This window comes from Carassius gibelio, chromosome B9 (genome assembly GCF_023724105.1).
Source record: "Carassius gibelio isolate Cgi1373 ecotype wild population from Czech Republic chromosome B9, carGib1.2-hapl.c, whole genome shotgun sequence".
Taxonomy (NCBI): Eukaryota; Metazoa; Chordata; class Actinopteri; order Cypriniformes; family Cyprinidae; genus Carassius; species Carassius gibelio.
In genome coordinates this window covers 9,079,187-9,095,290 of record NC_068404.1, presented here as the reverse complement: position 1 = coordinate 9,095,290, position 16,104 = coordinate 9,079,187, and the positions used below count along the sequence as shown (strand labels likewise).

The following is a 16,104-nucleotide window of genomic DNA, read 5'->3' as shown; positions in this document are numbered from 1 at the left end:
TGTTAAAAAGACTCCTGATTTTTTGTATACATATTTAAAGGTTGTATAAAGGAAAAGTTTCCTCTAAATTTCAAATGCACCCTATTTTGAGTGGTAATGTTGCAAAGCCATGAACTGTACCTGTGGAGTTACAAGTATGTACTTACCCTACATTCCCCTCTGAATTATGCTGTTTGAATGTACCCGAATTAGGAGTTTAATGAACTCCCCAGTGTTATCAATGCCAAAAACACTTCCTTCAGCGGGGTGGCCAATAGTTCATTTATGAACAGATAGTTAAAAGCTGAGCAGAGCCTTCAGACACTCAGTCAATGTCTGTCAGTTAAGACTGTGGTCCGTAGAAAATTCTGTGGTCAATCCCGTGTGTTATATTACACAGTCCTCCTAATTAAGTGAACTTTGCTCAACCAGGAGAATGTTTGTTCTACTGAGATACTGAGACATCAAATAAGCCATGATGGCTCTGATCTCTTACCCCATAGGAGTGTTGGGTCTTCTAAAGATGGAGCCAAAGCAGCCATATACCTCTAGATGAAACTGGCTTCATTAAATTATACTCAAAATATCACATACAAACAGCGCTATAATATATTTAGAGAATATTTCTGCCATCCTGTTCCCTGTAGGTGGACAAATTATTAAATTCATGTGATGGTCAAATCCAATAGGCAATTACAAAATTCCTGACACAAAAAAATGAAGGCCACACAAAATTAGAAATGCAGTACATTTAAAACTTTAAAGGTGTGTATAGCTATATGCAAGTACATATATACAGGTGCATCTCAAAAAATTAGAATATCATGGAAAAGTTCTTTTTTTTTTGTAATTTAATTAAAAAAAGAAAACGTTCTTATATTCTAGATTCATTGCACATAAACTGAAATATTTCAAGAGTTTTCCTTTAATTCTGATGGTTATGACTTACAGCTTAGAACATTTTTAAATTCAGCATCTCAAAAAATGTGAATATTTTCTCAAAGAAAAAAAAAAGATTTACAAAACAGAAATGATCTCTAAAGCAGGTTTAGTTACACACTCAGTACTTGGTTGGGGCTCCTTTTGCACAATTTACTGCTTCAATGCGGTGTGGCATGGAGGCAATCAGCCTGTGGTACTGCTAAGGCGTTATTGAAGCCCAGGTTGTTTTGACAGTGGCCTTTAACTCCTTTGTATTGTCAGATGTTATTTATATTCTTCTTCACAATACCCCATATGTTCTCTGTAAGGTTCAGGTCAGGCATGTTGGATGGCCAATCAAGCACCGTAATATCATGGTCAGCATACCACTTGGAAGTGGTTTTGGCACTGTGGGCAGGTGATAAAGTCCAGCTGCAAAAGAAAATCAGCATCTTCATAAAGCTTGTTAGCAGATGGAAGCATAAAGTGCTCCAAAATCTCCAGGTACTGTAGATGGCTGCATTGACTTTGGACTTGATAAAACACAATGGAGCAACATCACGACACCCCAAGTCATCTTTGACTTCAGAAATTTCACACTGGACCGTGTATTCTGTGCCTCTCCAGTCTTCCTCCAGACTCCAGAAATTGATTTCCAAATGAAATGCTAAATTTACTTTCATCTGAAAAGAGGACTGTCGACCACTGAGCAACAGTCCAGTTCTTTTTCTCCTTACCCAGGTGAAATGCTTCTGACGTTTTTTTCTGGTTCAGGAGTGGCTTGATTCTAGTAATGTGACAGCTGTAGCCCTTTTCCTGAAGTGGTCTGAGTGTGGAGACTCTTGATGCACTGACTCCGGCTTTAGTCCACTCCTTGTGAAACTCTCCCAAGTTTTTGAATCGGCTTTTCCTGACAATCTTCCCAAGGCTGTTGTGATCCTTGTTACTTGTGCACCTTTTCCTACCACACTTTTTCCTTCCAGTCAACTTTCTATGAATATATTTTGATACAGCACTCTGTGAACAGCCAGCCCTTTCAGGAATGACCTTCTGTGGCTTACCCTCCTTGTGGAGGGTGTTGATGATTGTCTTTTGAACAACTGTCAATTCAGTAGTCTTTCCAATACTTGTGGTTGCATGTTCTAAACTACCCCAAGAGGTAATATATTTATATTTAAATTACAAAAAACAAAGACCTTTTCCATGATATTATTATTTTTTTAGATGCACCTGTATACATTAGACTTACAAAAATATAATGTATGAATGCAGTGAAAGTTTAATGCAATGTATATGTACAATGATATGTACACATTTATATCCACTGGTCATTTGTATGTCTCACTTCCCTAAGAATCCCACAGTTCCATGGATATTACATGGAGATCGGTCCAAAGCCCATTAAAGGGTTATTTCGCCCAAAAATGAAAATTATGTCATTAATAACTCACCCTTATGCTGTTCCAAACATGTAAGGCCTCCTTTTATCTTCGGAACACAGTTTAAGATATTTAAGATTTAGTCCGAGAGCTCTCAGTCCCTCCATTGAAGCTGTGTGTACGGTATACTGTCCATGTCCAGAAAGGTAAGAAAAACATCATCAAAGTAGTCCATGTGACATCCGAGGGGTCAGTTGGAATTTTTGGAAGCATCGAAAATACATTTTGGTCCAAAAATAGCAAAAACGACGACTTTGTTCAGCATTGTCTTCTCTTCCGTGTCTGTGTGAGAAAGAGTTCAAATCAAAGCAGTCTGGATATCCGGTTCGCGAACGAATCATTCAGTTCACCAAATCGAACTGAATCGTTTTAAACGGTTCACATCTCTAATACGCATTAATCCACAAATGACTTAAGCTGTTAACTTTTTTAATGTGGCTGACACTCCCTCTAAGTTCAAACAAACCAATATCCCGGAGTAATTCATTTACTCAAACAGTACACTGACTGAACTGCTGTGAAGAGAGAACTGAAGATGAACACCGAGCCGAGACAGATAACGAACAAAACATTGACTCGTTCACGAGTCAAGAACCGTTTCTGTCAGACGCGTCCGATTGGTGAACCTAGGAGCCGATGATACTGCGCATGTGTGATTCAGCGTGAAGCAGACCGACACACAGAGCGTCTGTTATGGGCACGGGTAAACCGAAGGCTTGAATCCGGGCAATCATCGCCAATGAAGCCATTATGTCAAGCGCAAAAGAACCGGTGAACCGTTTTCTTCAACCGGTTTATTGAATCGAACTGTCCGAAAGAACTACTGGTGATCCGAACACCGATGCAACCGGTTATTCACTCGTGAACGAGTCAGTCTATTATTCGTTATCTGGCTCAGCTCGGTTCATCTTCACAGCAGTTCAGTCAGTGTACTGTTTGAGTGCATGCATTACTCCGGGATATTGGTTTGTTTGAACTTAGAGGGAGTGTCAGCCACATTTAAAAAGTTAACATCTTAAGTAATTTGTGTATTAATGCGTATTAGAGATGCGAACCATTTAAAACGATTCAGTTCGATTTGGTGAACTGAATGATTCGTTCGCGAACCGGAAATCCAGCTGCTTTGATTTGAACTCTCTCATAAACAGACACGGAAGAGAAGACAATGCTGAATAAAGTCGTCGTTTTTGCTATTTTTGGACCAAAATGTATTTTCGATGCTTCAAAAAATTCCAACGGACCCTCTGATGTCACATGGACTACTTTGATGATGTTTTTCTTACCTTTCTGGACATGGACAGTATATCGTACACACAGCTTCAATGGAAGGACTGAGAGCTCTCGGACTAAATCTAAAATATCTTAAACTGTGTTCCGAAGATAAAAGGAGGCCTTACATGTTTGGAACAGCATAAGGGTAAGTTATTAATGACATAATTTTCATTTTTGGGCGAACTAACCCTTTAATAACTCATAAGTTTGCTTCCACCAAAGCACCATCACATTATCAGTCTGTACACAACTCTGCAGCCTTATATATATATATATATATATATATATATATAAACAGTTCTACCTTTGAAATACCTTCAACGCAATTACCAGAAAGCATTAGTAATCCCATCAAAAGGCTTTTTTATTTTCTCTTATCATTCAAATGCACAATGACATTAGAAGGAATAACACCGAAAACTAGAGGCGACCTGAAAACAGATGGAAACGGGAAAAAAGGGACAGATGGATGTTACATAAATCTTTGTTAATGGAAGTATAGTTTGTTTTTGCTTTTCAAATTTGTAACACTGCCTATTAATACAGAACAAGCTAATTTATTATTTTCCATGCTTTAAGTGCTAACTTTAAAAACATCTTTCACAGATCATTTTGTTTTAATCCACTTGTGGACAGTATGAACATTCACTGTTCAAAATGGCAGAAAAATCAGCCAATCATTGTATTATACTTCCATATTTTGGTGTTTTTGTATTTTCATAGTACCAGTCTACTTTTGCATGTGTCCTCCTGTGCTCTAGATACAAAACAAATGAAAAGCCACCCACAGATGTATTTCGTTTTTTATCAGTGCTTACCTCACATACTGGAAAGCTCTTGTCTGAGAACCTGAACCGTAAACCTGAAAAATGTAAAACAAACAGAATTATAATCATACATCAGAGCACATGATGTTATGCAAAAAATTAGAAAAAAATCTGTGCTCATTTAAAATTAGCCATAGGAAAAAAAAAATTTATTCAAAATGTATTAAAGTTTTTTTTCAAGCCCATCTGAACAACATAATAATAAAAAAGTTTTCGATAGGTAAGAAAAAAGACAGCATTCTGTGTGGATGCCCCACTTTTTCACAAGGCTACATATTGAAGTAACCCCCATTTGTGTGTCTGTGTGAAGCTGAAATGAGTCGAAGCAGTAATTTAGAGTTAGGAGGTGTAATCATCACTGTATATGGTTCATTATTTTAACAAGGTCAGTGGGTCTTACCGTCAGTGGCTCTCCCTGTAAAGCCTGCAGAATGAAATTACTGACCACTCTCCCATCATTCATGTGCATGCGAGACCCAAAGGTGTTGAAGATGCGAGCCACTCTCACCTCTACTCCTTCCTGTGTGACACAGACAGATGCCAACTTCATTAACACAATGAGTTCATCTGCAAGTGTTAATTATTCAGAGAACATGCAGCAATAGGTTTATGGGTTTCAGCATTATATGCAGCTGAAGCTCAAAATGTACTAGAGTGACACTGATTTTGAAAATACTGCATTCATACATGAGATCATGATATTGATATCTTCACATTGCCATTAGTAGTCTAGCGTCAGATATAAAAATGCTTAATTTCCTTCCTAAAAAAATAAAAATAAAACATTGTAGCAGCAAAACAATTGGACTGGAAAATGTGCATTATTTTTTAGAATGTAGTAGTATTTGGTCTGTTTGCCCTTTTGCTTTATTGACAGTAGCACACAAATATAAGTGGGCCGATCTGTAAACACACTCACATCAAGTATGGATGGCATTTGTGATTATCACAGTGACAGACAACATCTAATTTCAAGCCAATGTGACATTAATCATCAAATTTCCTTGGCCCACCTGTCCAATTGGTAGAAACTCTCTTATTAAGAAGCATGTGGCCCACACATATTTCAGAGGTGTTGGTCATTGATGGAGGGCCGGTAGCTCTGTCAGCATCACAGAGGAAGATATGCAACTCTTTCATGCATTTGCATCATGCAAATGCAAATGCTTTGCATGCGACTGATGCTGCTAAAAGTAAATTACTAATGTTGAATTTTAGGATTTAACTATTGTAACTGAAAATCATGTTGAATTTTAGGATTTAACTATTGTAACTGAAAATCATATCTAGGTCAAAGCTGTCAGTTGTTTGTGAACTAAATCTGCTGTAAAAGGTGATCTATTTAAGCTTCCTGAAATGCTTGAATGCAGACACATCAACATCAGTGTCTCTATGTTTTAGGTAAAAAAATAAAATAAAATAAAATAAAATAAAAAAAACACTTTAAAATAACACTACTTTATTAAATAAAATAACTCGTAAAATAGCACGTTCATATTCCCTGCTGCCATAATGTTAATGGTTTTATTAAAATGCTATGCAACAGTATAATTATCAACATTATAATTTTTTATATTGTTTCGATTAATTAACCGAGTAGACGGATATGAATGTTTATTCATAAACCAATCTGAAAATAATAAATATTGTTAGTTGATGCTAACTGCATAGCTTACAAGCTTGCTGGTGCTAAGTCGAGGTAATTTTTTGCTATAAGGTCATATATCATGGTAACTACAGTAATTATCAATGGGGGAAGAAATGCCCCTGGGGGGGATTTGGCCAGGGGTGTTTTTACACAACAGACCAGATTTTAGAAAAAAAAAAAATCATAAATATAATTACATTTTCCTTAAATGTTCTTCCTAACTTCAGGCCTTATTCTCATGTCATATATAACTGTAATGTTCTGCAAAACAACAAGCTTTAAAACACTTTTTTCTTACTGGTGAAAAGCAGATCAAATCAGGTTTCTCTCAGATATATCTACACAGTGAACATGACTACATCACTCTCATCTACAGGCCCACATTCAACAACAAAAATATATAGCGGACTCCATATAGTGGTAATTTTGGGAAAGTCCCAGGTATTTTTAACAGTAGGATTATAAAAATTGCAGTAATAAATTGTAAAATAAAACAGAAAAGACTGGTTATGAGGGATCGTAATATACTGTGAAATTATATAAAGTATGAAATTCTATACCGGTTTAAAGGGGAAATATTACAAATGAAATGACAACAGAGCCTATATAAATATCCCAAAAATAGAATACCCCAAAATAATGTGTAATTAAACACACACAAGTTGATGTTTATGTACATGTCATACTTTTCTTGCAGTTTTGCCACCTGTCGTGTGCACTGATATTTGTCATACACAAGAAACACATTCAAACATGGACACGTAAACAGTTGCCCTGGTAATGAACTTTGACTTATGACCATTTCATGCGAACAAACTTTTATTTGATTCTGTTTATAAGGCTATCAATAGAATCCTAAAATTATTATAAGAGACTGCTGACGTACATGAGGACTACAAGTCACATTTAATTACTCTGACTCATGCCTGTTTTTAATCCAGAAGACCACAACACAAATAAATCTAAATAAATTTAGTCTTCAAAATATCTTCTTCACTTCAGTTCACAGAGGAAAGATTCATACAGGTCTGGAACAACACGAGTACGAGTAAATGATTTTTGGGTGAACTATAGCTTTAATGCATGTTGATGTTAATAATAAAAGTAATGACAGGCTACCTTGTCAATCTTATCCCTGTTCCCTTGTGCACAAACTACAAGAACATAGTTAAAAAAAAAACTTTAATGGAAGTGACCATTACATCAAAATTTACAATTCACATTTTTTTATGAATGTTGATGTGTTTTTTTTTATAAATAATTTATCGTTCAACTGAATTAACAGCTTTAATATGAGGCATGAAAATAATACCGCTTACAACTGGATAATATTTCATATGATATGAGCTACATAAAAAACCTGTACTTGAGCCTGCATCAAACACTGGCCTTGAAACCGTATGAGAGAGAACCTGGAAGTTTAACAGGAATCTTTGGATTTTTAGGTCCAGTAGTTCTATAATTATCTCTGTGGACTTGAATAAAAACATGAAAACTCTCATGAATAGCATTATAAATGAAGGATGGGCTGCAAAAACGCCAGACTACACATAACGAGGATAAAACAAGGACAGCCGACTCAAGCAGACTTTTTAACAAGGAGAAGTGCTAGCCTGATTGCAAGCCTATTGTGTGATAACACAAGCACTATTTTAGTTGCGATGACAAGGCAGTGTGTTACCAATTTTTCTACCGGTAAGACAAGTGGGCCATGCACAGCACAACCGCAAACCAAGTTCAAGCTCAAGTCATTTCCTGATCTCATCTCAGGCTGAGTTTATGCACCCCTCTTAACAGGTTGTGGCATATCATATTTTTCTTCAATATTGTGTACTCCTAGTAAATAGCAAATAAATAAGTACTGCTCCCGTACTACATGTACTCTAAGCATTCACGTAGTATCCAGATCAATATTTAAACGGCTTTATTCATTCACTTAAACTACGTAAGCTATATCAATACTTTAATAAGTATGCTTTTGACATTGTAAAAGCGGAGATTTTATCTGTAAATGTAACTCTATCAATCACAAAGGAGTAATAATGTGAGGTCAAAAGCGAACAGAGTCTTTCCAGAGTCGGAAAGCAAAGCAAAATTAGATGCATAGGAAAGTCAATTGCTATTAATGGAAGGAAGTGCATGAATGGAAGACTAAATCTAATTGAGGATAAATGAATGCAGTGGACTGATAAAGCACCTCGACCAGCCCCATGATCATGTCTCAGACAGAGGCTAGGATGGGTGGACTGATAAATATGAAAAGGAGAGTCCCTTTGTGTAGGAAATGGGGAAAAAAATAAACAAGATGACAATAAATCAAAAGGAGGGCATTGGACAGAAAAGAGAACGGTTCATATCTAAGTTCTGGATTTGATGATTTTCATTACTAATCTAAAGTTGGATTAATGGAAATACAGCCTTTCATCAAACAGAAATATACACATAGCTTTATAGGGATAACTCCTCCAAAAATGAAAACTGACTTGTTATCTTCTGCGGAAAACACCAGAGGATATTTGGAGGAATTTTGATAAATGAAGTATTTTGGTGACCACTGACTCTCATTGGATGAACAAAAACAAAACACTTTGACATTAAGACTCAGACTGAAAGACCAAATTTTCATTTTTGGGTGGACTATCCCTTTAGGCTGTGTTTTATGCAAAACAAAAATAATCAAAACTGGCATGTTATCCTCAACCTGCATAAAAGGTGGTAAACAGGGAACAAATAATCTTCTGAACATAAGGCAGACTGTTATTTCAAATAACTGTCAAACTGCTTTTATCCTTCTCAAATGTCACTGAATTTGGTTTTAAAAGGACATGCCAGATGCCATATGTCACTGATGATATTCAAATCAAACTTGTGAGGGAGCATTTCTCATGTGGTGACACGGAGACAATGCATGTACTGAAGGGACAATGAATATGATAAAGAAAATTTGAGACTGACACAAAGTGAAGAAAAACGGATAAAATCAGCTGCAGCAAAGGCTGGTGCCAATCAATCAGATCACAGTGTTTAACAAGAAGACACAGACAGGAAATTAACGTGTCACAACGAACCAGAGAGCCAGATGATCATTGTGATCTTTCCTGTGTGTCAACCAAACACAGCCCAAGATCTATTTCATCTAAATGTATTTAGCCACTAAAAATGAGAATTAGGTACTGTGTTTTTAATATTGCATAAAATACATTATGGTTTGATGACAACTGAGAACGTAAATCTATTCATCACATTAGATTTTAGTATGAAAGTAATTGGTGAATCATAATTTGTCCATTAAACATGTTTGTATGCAGATTTCACACACAAATTCATGCATACTTGGGGAACAAGACCAAACTGTTTCCATCTAAAAATTCTGCTAATGGTTTGGCTCACCATTTCAGTTATACATGTAATTTCTCATCAAAAACTGTGCATCTATCCACGCTTTTGGTTGCCGAGCTGCCTTGTTTTTAAATACAATTATTTGTGACTCTTCCTAGCATAGAAATTTAAGCCCTTTGATGTATAAACAATGTGAGAGATTCTTACATCATTATTTCAATCCTCCATGGCTTTGGAGGTCTAAGTTCAGTGTGTGACTTTACATTACATTACATATATTCTTAGAGTCTTCCTCCAATTATAATTGGCTCTCAGACATTACGTATTCTTTTATGTTATGTTGCTTGGATAAGAAAGTGACAGCAAAGAATATTGAGTAGACTGGAAAAAGAATATGAATACACCTCGAGGGCTGGATGAAAAAAAAATCAAATACAGAAATCCATCTAATTTCACTCATACCTGTTTCATGTAGGCATAACACATTGTCTCAGCAACACGTTTCCCTTCATCATAACAGGCCCGGGGGCCAATAGGGTTCACATGACCCCAGTATTCCTCATTCTGGGGGTGCACCTCTGGGTCTGGTTGAAGACACAAACACACAACTATGATATACAATGCCCAAAGGAGAAATACAATATAATGTCAAGTCAGCCAAATGCAAAAAAAATATATATAAATGGTGCAGTGCATTTCTATGGCCACATAACTATAAATAGATACATGATTTAAAAGACTTGGTAATAAATCATAAATACACACAAAGTTTCATAACATTTGATCTGACATTAAATTTCATGCTGATGATTCACTGAAAAAAATAAAGAAACCGCTAGATAGCACAAGTGATTCTAGAGGACCTAAGACCTTCTCTTCCTCTTCCCTCTGCTTTAGCTTTTAAAAATCACTGGTGTCAAAATTACTGAGATTATGTCAGACTAATGCATGAGGGGATTGCTGTGAAACAGCGTGTTAGATTAGACTGCTGTACACAGCTGTTATTTCTGAGGGATCTTCCCCATCCACACCCCATTCATAAAATTCCAGTCACACATGAAATCGTGGTTGTGTGATTTCCTGTTGGACATAAGAGATGACAATAAGCACTTACATATAATAGCTGCACCAGATCAACAAACTACACTATATTCCGAACAAATGAAAGGCAGCTGTAGAAGGGATTTAATTTCTGTAATCTGTATGGATGACTCCTGAAATCAAAACGGTTCAGTTGCAATCAAAATTATTCAATCCCCTTGACCTACAAAACATTCCTCTGCCATGAATACATTTTTATGAAAACAATTAGACGAAGGCAGCAGCACTAGTATAGAAATTTTCTTAATACCCTTCTGAGTATGTTGAAAAATGAAGATGATGAAGAAATATATATATATATATATAATAAATGAATCTAATTTGCTCCAAAAATTCATGTAAAAATTATACAACCCCCAAAAGCCATATTCATTCTTTATAACCACCAGGTGCTATCAAGCTTCTGTCACCTCTCTATTGCAATTCTGGTTCATTCCCTACTTGGAAAAGCTTCTAGATAATCTTTGATTGTAATGTTGCCACTGCTCTCTTCAAATCTCTCCAAGTATTTCTGATGAGATTGAACATGCCACTCAAGAACAATCTATAACCAGTCTTCAGTACATTTGGATGGGTATTTTGTGATGGTTGCCTGCTGGAAGGTCCAATAATCAAAGTCTATGCACCAAAGAGATCAAAATTTCTGCCAAAGGTCTCATACTAATATAAATCAATGAGGTCTTTCATACAGTCAAGATTTCCAGTTCTTGAAACAGCAGTTACTTCCATAAAAAAGTCCACCTCCCTATTTGACCATGTTCTTCTACTCCTTTGTTCCTCCTTTCATCAGGTTAAATTGCAATCTTCATGTAGCCATATACTTTCTAATGTATTTAAACAATTTGTTCTCTATAGCTTTTCTTTTGACTAGGCCACATTTGTAACTATATTTCAGCAAATGCATGGGCTAAAGTGTTGTGTTGTTAACAGTTAATTGTTAACGGTTCCAATTTAATTCAGTTTAGCTATAGAGTTTCCAAAGGTACAAACAATACAAATAAGTGATTTTAAAACAGCAATGTGTAAGAGGGGTTAAATAATTGTGACATAGCTGTATATCCTATAAATAAATAAAAAAAAATTACATTATATATTGACATTATCACGTTTCAATTTTGAGAATAAAGTTGAAGTTTACATTCAACTGATTTAATTCCCCTCAATAATACTTATCAAATATAGCACAGGGCTTATGCAAGTCCTTATATTTGTCTATTTCCTTAAACATATCGTACAGCATAAAAAAAAACACGCTTACTGGATTTCAATCCAATTCAATTAATGTAAAAAGGCAGATTTTGACAGCAGGAGCAGAAGTTGGTGTGAAAGTAGGATTGCTTTTTTTATGTTCACTCAGACAATCCTTAAAAGCAACCATCATGCAGAAGAAAATAGCTCTTATGAAGTTTGAAGGCCTAACAGCGAAATTGATGGAACTGTCATTTTCTAGTGATATAATTTTTTTTTCTTTCTTCAATGTAATGAATGCCATTAGTCCGGCTTAAAGATACTAAAAAGCAAATAAAATAACAACCCCCCCCCCCCCCACACAAATAAAAAGCTACATTTCTCGCTTGATGGACAGAGATCTGTGTTCATTCCCAAATCCCAAATGAGCTTATTATCCAACCATCAAACTGCAGAAAATCAATTGCAAGCTTTTTTTCGGTCAAAAAGAAAAAAAATATCTTAACATCTCAAAGGGATGTTGGATTGACCAGAAAGGGCCTTGTTGAATCGTTTCAGGTACCACAACCTCTCAGCAGTGAGTAATAATTGCTTATTAAAGAGACGTGCTGGTGAATTGTTCAATCTTTCTTTCTGTGACTTATTGAAAATCAATCAAAAACAATTTAAACACAATTGTCTGGACATTCCCTTAGCCTCAAGACTTCTGACTTGGAAAACACATTCTTGGCTTTACCATTTGCCTCCGAACTGTATAAACTACAGTTTTCGACATGGCCAATTTGGCCATATTAGTTAATTTCCTTTTAGGCCACATTATTTGTGTGGTAATACAAGATGAACTCAAAGCAGCCTCCACTACAGAACATCACTTCCACCACCATTCTTCACAACTGGGATCAGGTTCTTTATAACTTCATAGAATAGTTATAAAGTTCAACCTCTACCAAAATCTTGGAAGATTCCAGGCTCATGCACACTCACACTGGCTGAAGCACTCATTGGTACAGACATATAGTTAAAGTGCTAAAACATCAAAAACTGTCAAAAACCAGGTGCACATTGTTAGATTTGTCGGAAATGTAGGGTCACTGTTCTGCAGTGTAACTACTTCTAATGAATTCAAAATGAAGTACCAATAGGAGCACAGCAATTTAAGTGTAGGTGTGTTTATCTTTCCAATAAATGTCTCGTTATCTAATGCCCCCTTTGCATCACTGCCAGCATTAAATGGAGACATTTGTACACTTACCTCCATACACTTCTGAAGTGGAGGCGAGGAGCAAACGAGCTCCGACTCGCTTGGCCAATCCTGTGAACAGAGAGAGAGACACGAGCAAATCGGTTGTTAAATTGTATCTTACCAGACAGAGTCTGACTCATCAATCAATAAGTGACTCCCATTGGATGAGTCAGAAAAACCTAAACCAGACATCAATCAGAAACAGGCTGCAAGGAAGAAGCAAAGATCAGGACATCAGTCAAAGAAAAAAAAAAAGTCACAAAAAAAATCCACCTTTCACAGCTTGATTTTTGTGCTAAAATATCATTATTTTCATTAAATGTTTTGACTGGCTGGAAAAATGTTTAGATAGTCACTATTATAACAGGACATGCACAGGATGTACAATTTAAATTTTTATCTATACACTGATGCATTGAGATTTTAAGCCTATGTTTCCTTGACACACACACACACAACATAATATTACATCAACTAATGCACATATCACAACAGTTTGGAAATGAAATGTCAGGAGAGTTACACTAAAGTTAATGCTCTTTTGCATTTGAAAATAACATACCACTTACAGTACACTAACCGATAGTGAGGCAAGAAACAAACTTGAGATAAAAATGCATTTGCTGAAGGAGCCATTCATTTTAACTTGCTTCTACAGGCCTTTGAGCATATTTACGTGATTTGTGTTTCCAGAGACTTGCATTCAAGCAAGGCAAGTGCAATGCTGTACTGGGTGAGCTACAGAGCAAGTTTACTGCATCAGAAAAGCCACATATATGGAGTTGGTTATAGATGCAAACATCAAAATGTGTTCGTTTTCAAGTCACGCGCCATATTAAAAGTGTTTTGAAGTCATAACATTGTATTTTGCAAGGAACTGTGCAAAAACAAGTCTTTACAATTTGATTATATGCCCTGTAATAATTTGTGTAAAAAGCAACAAAAGTTGCAGCTGGAAACTGCAGTGAAATGTATGCATAGGTACATTTTTGCAGTTTTGCAGAAATATATTCAGAGTCACTTATTTTCAGTCAGCCTGGTTTGCTTAATATGTGTGCACCACTTTATTTGTCCAGGTTTCTTGACAATGTATTTTTAAACTGCGGCTGGCTGGTTTATTAATATGATATGTCATGTTTAAAATAAACACCCTGTCTCAAGAGCCTGTTCGCTCATCCCAACTGCACTTTAATTTGCAGCTGAAAGAAAATTCCAAACATTTAATTAAAAACACAAGAATTTTTAAATTGACAGGTGTTGAAATTCTGTTGAACAGAATCCATGTAGACCTGGGAATTACCTGCACAAGCAATTATATTTAATTGCAAGCATGAGACGGAAAACAGATTATTTCATGTCAACTCAGAAATGACAACTCAGAAAACTCTATCACCGACAACAACAAAAAACATTATGGTCTTTTACTGCGTTACTTACAGACAGTGGACATCTGATTGAGGACTCCAAAGAGAGTGCAATGTAGATGATTAAAAAGACACTATCCTTTTCAAAACTTACAGAAGATTAAATTGAACAATGGTTTATACCTGCTGCAATTTTCTTCACCAAAGTCATAGTCTGAGTTACAGATTGTTGTCTGGTAAACAGTACTGGGAATCCTTGTTAGTTGGTCTGTCAAGTTTAAATATTTTCATAATTACAGTTTTAGCTCCAGTCTGAACTGATTATGTTTAATCACAAGCAGCAAAACAACATGGTTTTTACAAATTGTTAACACCAGATTTTGGTTTTTTCTGTGATCTCTTCTTGGTTTTTCATTCTAGAAGTGAAATACTCCTTTAAATCTGCTTCTCATATAAAGTGATCATATCTCTTCAGAAGACTTGATTGAATTCATATGCATCATACGGATCATGAAATTTCTAAAGCTGGGGTCTCCAACTTTATTTCATTCAGGGGCTACTTTTTAAATATGAATGCTGCTAAAGGGGCAATCACACTGCACTTTTCATTCCGTTGACTTCCATTCATACGCATGAGGATGTGTCAGACCAAAAACGCAAGCTCTTTTGAAAAAGCTTGCATTTCGCTGCGTTCCAAAGTTCAAGCTGAACTTGTGAACTCTAACCTGCAAAATTACATCACTTGAATACGTGGGACCAGTATTAGATCGATACGTCACTGTGTGACCTCGCTGCACAGAAATTAAAAAATTAAGGAAGCGCTAATTTTAGCCTTAGCACAGCGTCCTATTAATACTCATAATAAATATTTAAAAGATTAAAAAAATAAAATAAAAAAAGAAGCTGCATGGTTCGAAGTGTCAATGGAAACAGCAACAGATGGTACATTTGAATGAGGACACATTCCATCATTTATTGTTTAGTGTGTATACATTTACATACACAGAGAGAGAGAGAGACAGGGAGTACAATATAATAAGATGCTTTCAATGCAAACTACAGTACAAGCACATCGGAATCCATGCTGTGATAACTGATGGGAAAAGTTGGTGCTTGATGTAATCTCCTGCCCATATTTGCAGCTGTGTTCGAAAAAATTTTGCAAGTTGAAAGTCTAGTGTGACTGCCCCCTAAGAGCATGTTACATTTAGCAGATGCTTTTATCCAAAGTGACTTACAGTGCATTCAGACTAACATTTTTACCTAACATGTGTTCCCTGGGAATTAATCTACCAATTAAGCCACAACACTACTACAATTGTACAAATACAAAAAATGTTTGTAAAATGTTATGTTTATAAAATACTTAAATCTCTTAAATATTATTCCAAACCAATTGAAAATAAAATTACAACATTTCAGCCTTTAAATATTTTAATCTTAATAATAATAATAAATAATAAATAACAACTATGCTCCATAAAAACTGTTCTACACACTAATGTGCATGCTAAAAATCTCAACCTTTGACAACAATGTATTTTCCATCAGCTGGTTAAGATTTACAACAAAAAGTTGGTGCGATTTTCGCATTAAACTAGTATTGTTAAAAGACCCGGTACTTCGGTACTAAAAAACAAAATAAAACGTTATGGTACTAGTTGTTTTTTTTTTTTTTTTGCAGAGTACCCGGTCAGGCCAGTTCTTGATGTGCTATCCGAAGGGAGCGCAGATGCGTTATCTTCATAAAAGCACTGAGATGTGACGACCACAAAAGGAGGAA

At 35.8% G+C, this 16,104-nt stretch overlaps 1 protein-coding gene across 1 annotated transcript in view; it reads right to left on the bottom strand.

The window, feature by feature from the left end:
- The window catches only part of uxs1 (UDP-glucuronate decarboxylase 1), a 55,119-nt gene that overhangs the window by 8,188 nt on the left and 30,827 nt on the right, over window positions 1-16,104 (bottom strand). Inside the window, exons 8-11 of the mRNA XM_052565601.1 lie at window positions 12,967-13,026; window positions 9,888-10,009; window positions 4,839-4,958; window positions 4,430-4,473 (exon numbers count right to left, since the gene is read on the bottom strand). Coding sequence (XP_052421561.1) covers window positions 4,430-4,473; window positions 4,839-4,958; window positions 9,888-10,009; window positions 12,967-13,026 — 346 coding nt within the window. The remainder of the gene's footprint in view (window positions 1-4,429; window positions 4,474-4,838; window positions 4,959-9,887; window positions 10,010-12,966; window positions 13,027-16,104) is intronic.